Source organism: Pteropus alecto, unplaced genomic scaffold, assembly GCF_000325575.1.
Source record: "Pteropus alecto unplaced genomic scaffold, ASM32557v1 scaffold226, whole genome shotgun sequence".
Classification (NCBI taxonomy): domain Eukaryota; kingdom Metazoa; phylum Chordata; class Mammalia; order Chiroptera; family Pteropodidae; genus Pteropus; species Pteropus alecto.
This window is the reverse complement of record NW_006440132.1, coordinates 6,099,101-6,103,252: the sequence shown is the minus strand read 5'-3', so window position 1 is coordinate 6,103,252 and position 4,152 is coordinate 6,099,101. Positions and strand designations below refer to the sequence as shown.

Sequence of the window (4,152 nt, the reverse complement as noted above, 5' to 3'; positions counted from 1 at the left end):
AGATTTTATTTCTGGTTTTATAGTCGAGAAAGCAAGGTGCCTGGCACTGTAAGTCTCTTAGGGAATATCTCCGGAGTAAAAATAATGACAGTTAAGTTCCTTCAGTGATTCCTATTTGCCCAGCTCTGCTCTGAGTTATTTATATCAGGGATCCTCAACCCTTGGGCCAGGGACTGGTACCAGTCCATGGCCTGTTAGGAACTGGGCTGCATAGCAGAGGGTGAGCTGCAGGTGAGCTAGCGAAGTTTCATCTGTATTTGCAGCCACGCCCCAGCACTAGCGTCACTGCCTCGGCTCCACCTCAGATCTCGAGCATTAGATTCTCATAGCTACTAGTCCCTGGTGCCAAAGAGGTTGGGGACTGCTGATTTGCATGGATGACCTCTAAGCCTTACAACAACTAAAAGCTATCATTATTATCTCCATTTACATGTAAAGACACTGAGGCAAAGGAGTTAAGTAACTCACTCCAGGTAACACAGGTGGGAAGTGGCAGGACTACAGGTTATTTTTAGTCATTGCACTAAACGGCCTTCAGTGGAAAATGGATCTAAGGACTATATTTTCTTGGTAGGCCTAGGAAGTGATCGGATGAGTCAGGAAAAGGCTTCAGTGATTGCCAAGTGCTGAGCAGACATCCTTGGACTGTTGTTGTTGCTTTCATGCCTCTCGGGGGTACAAGATAAGAGGAAGTAAGTAAGAGGTGATACAAGTGATGGGTAAATGCTCAACAATATTTGGGAATGCCTGCTGTGGGCCAGGCCTTGGGCTAGGTGAGGGAGAGATTGTTCCTGCCCTCCCAGAGCATAGCATCTCAGATGCAGACTGGAATTTGTTGCTAGATCACACCTGGGAAACGTAATCTCCCTGACCTGTGTCCCCAGGCTCTAGGCATGGGAGTTAAGGGTTTGGACTTTAGAGCCAGATGACGTGGGTTCACCTCCTGGTTCCAGTTTCTAGCCACCCCACCTTGGGCAGATCCCTTCACACCTTTGACCCTCAGTTTTCTCTCCTATGAAATGAGAAAAACCTGTGAGGAAAGGGGCCTGGTTGGTGAGCAGGGTGATGAATATCACACTTATATTTCCTTCTATTATCCCTGCAGCAGCTTTGCCAGGTAGGCGTCCCTGAACCCATTTTACAGGTGAGGAGCAAGTACCTTGCTCAGGGAGTTAAGTACCTTATGTCGCAGAGCATGGGAGTGGCTGAGTGGGAATTCAAGTCCAGGCTCTTTGGCACTAAAGTTCTTGCTCTTTTCCTAACATTTTGCAGCTTTCTTACCTCAGAGGCTGATACAGAGTCGGTGTATGATACTTGTTAGTGAAAGGCTCATTTTTGTATATTTTTGTTTGGTTAAGGAGGGCTCCCAAGTGATCTGGAGCTTAAAGTCAGGGCTGGCTTAGGTTCACGCAATATGCTTAGTCACACAGAGCCCCTCATTTAGAAAAGCACCGCCCCCCCACTTGATTTAAGATTTGCTGTCACCTCTTGAAATTCTTTATCATTTTTGAACAAGGGGCCCAACATTTTCATTTTGCACTGGGCCCCATAAATTATGCAGCTGGTTCTTTTAAAGGTTTGAAAGAAGTAGAAGGTGTTGAGGGTTGGGAGTCAGGTTCCTACCTTTAGGACAGGGGTCTCCAATCCCTAGGCCACAGACCTATACCCATCTGTGGCCTGTTAGGAACCAGGCTGCACAGCAGGAGGTGAGCGGTGGGTGAGCAAGGGAAGCTTCATCTGCGTGTGCAGCCACTCCCCAGCAGTAGCAGCACCGCCTCAGCTCCACCTCAGACCATCAGGCATTAGATTCTCATAGGAGCACCGGTCCCTGGTACCAAAATGGTTGGGGACTACTGCTTTAGGGGACCTGAGCAGTGGCAGTCAGCTCTCAGGCCACCTTGGAATCAAGGTGTTGACCAGACCCTTCCTATCTTCACCAGCATCAAGAACCATGGCAGCAAAAGATGATTCAAGTGGACTTTTTTTTTTTTTTTTTTCAGCAGGGCTGCTGTGTCATCCCAGAGACTTAGGCAAGATTTTCCTTGTAAGGGGTGATTCTTAGGCCCCAAGTGGACACATCATAGATAGAGTGTGCAGGTTCTATCCTGAATATATGGCACTGGAGACTCTGTTTTGGCATCAAGGAAATACCCACAAAAGGCTTTTCTGTTCTTGTTGACAAAGTGGCTAAGGGTTATGCCTGCTGAGCTATCACTGACCCAGCTTATGAGGCTTTGAAAGCATTTCCGAGGTCTTTTAGAGCTAAGTGCTAGGAGGATGCATTGCTCCTTTCACTCTCAGTTTTCTTTTCTCCATATAGAAGACTATTTAACTGACAGTACTTCCATTATAGCTTTGGTCACCTGGAAGCTCAAAACTAAATTCTCAGCTCAGGCATGGCAACTGTGTCAAACCTCAAAACAGCAACCACTAGAGATAGTTTTTATGGCATGTGTCGTCTGTTCCAGATGCTGCTGTCTGTCCTTTATCTGTATCATCCCTCTGAGCCTTAGTGCAGTAACCCTGTGGGGAAGGTACCACTATTTAAATATAGGGAGGCTGAAGCTCTTTGAGGTTAAACCTCTTGCCCAAGTTTATATAACTAGTAGGTTGTAGAACTGACATTTAAACCAGTTAGTCTGACCTTAGAGTTTATGTGCTTGAACACAAACTTCTACCACCTCTGCTAGGGACCCTGATTGCCTGAATATTTTTATTCTTCATGGTTATCACTTTTATTTTTTTAAGTATATCTTTCCTACCATCCTGATTTTTTTTTTTTTTATTTGTATTTTGCAGTGTCTTCTGGGAAGCTGCTTGAAATCCTTTGTATAAACAAGTCTTCCCGTGATGAATGCACTGCCCTGACCTTAGTAAGGAATGGAAATCCCACACGCCAAAGAGTGGGGCCTGGTCTGCCCCTGGGTTCCCTGTGGGTGCCTGGATGTGTCTGAGCTGGAAAAGACACAAGACCAGGTGGGAAGTTCTCAGGCGAGGTCTGGGAGAGTTTTAGCTCCTCCTCACTCTGAGGATGTTCCTCAGCATGACCAGAAAGACCAAGGTCAGCGGAAAGACTGGGTAGCTCTCCCAGGCCTTGGGATGACTTGGGCTTGGGAGAGCCAGGGAGCCCAGCCTCCCATGCCTGAAGTTCTTTCTTTGCTGTTTTCTGAAGGCAGGTGAAGCAGAGCTGGCTGATCCAGAGTGAACCACAGCCCTGAGAAGGGGAAGTATCGCCCAGCTTGCTCTCTGTTATGGCCTGTGAACCACAGATGGACCCCAGCGGGGCAGTCAGCTCTTTGCCTGCTTCCTCCCTTACCTCCTCCCCTGGTTGGAATGCCCTCGCTGGAGGAAGCCCTCCTGGCTGGGGACAAGGTAAGGTCATGGCTCTGAATTCTTTTCTAGCTACTCCCCCAGGGTGCAGACCTGGACTCACATAATATGATTGAGGAAGGGGAATGGATACGCACAGAAATGCCTTTAGGTGAGGGTGGGCATTTTGGGATTTGTTTCTAGGCCATTTTCTGTCATTTCTACCCATTCTCTCTATCATTACCTCCTTAAATCAAGCCACTATCACCCTCTGCTTTGATCCCTGCTGTAGCTTCCTAGCCCATCTCTCTTTGCGTCTTAAATCCATTCTCTACGTGACATTCAGAGAGAGCTTTTTTAAATGCACAAGCAACTGTGTGTCACTTTCTGCTCCAGTGTTTCCCATTGGGGTTAGCACAAAGATCTATCTTTCACCAGCTTGCAAGGCCTGGCTTAATCACTCCTGCTGCCTCTGGTTTTTGTTCTTGCTATGCTGTCCTGCCTCAGGGCCTTTGCATCTGCTGTTCTTTCTTCCTGTTATGCTTTTTTCTGCCTCCTTTCCCCTGCTTAATTTCCATGCATCTTCAGAATTCAGTTCTGATCTCCCTTCCATGGGAATTCTCTCCTGCTAGCCCAGCCTAAGTCAGGACCCTCATATAATCCTACTTCTCCCCATAGCACCTATCACAGTCTTAATTAAATGATTACCAGTGTAATAAAGTGTTGAATGTCCAGCTTCCCCACTAGAATGTAAACTTCACAAGGACAGGGGCTCTGTCTTGTCTTGTTCAACCAAGGAATAGTATCTGCACAGGGCTTGGCCCACAGTAGATGCTCAAGAAG

The 4,152-nt window shown here is 47.2% G+C and overlaps 1 protein-coding gene across 6 annotated transcripts in view; it reads left to right on the top strand.

The window, feature by feature from the left end:
- The window catches only part of TMEM268 (transmembrane protein 268), a 24,165-nt gene that overhangs the window by 1,126 nt on the left and 18,887 nt on the right, over nt 1–4,152 (top strand). Inside the window, exons 2-4 of one of the 6 annotated variants that reach the window (XM_025050449.1) lie at nt 575–692; nt 2,800–2,976; nt 3,173–3,372. In XM_025050449.1, coding sequence (XP_024906217.1) covers nt 3,252–3,372 — 121 coding nt within the window. In that variant the 5' untranslated portion in view covers nt 575–692; nt 2,800–2,976; nt 3,173–3,251. Of the gene's footprint in view, nt 1–33; nt 693–2,799; nt 3,062–3,172; nt 3,373–4,152 lie in introns of those variants that run through there. The other 5 variants (XM_025050454.1, XM_025050452.1, XM_025050451.1 and 2 more) reach the window with 5 other exon arrangements.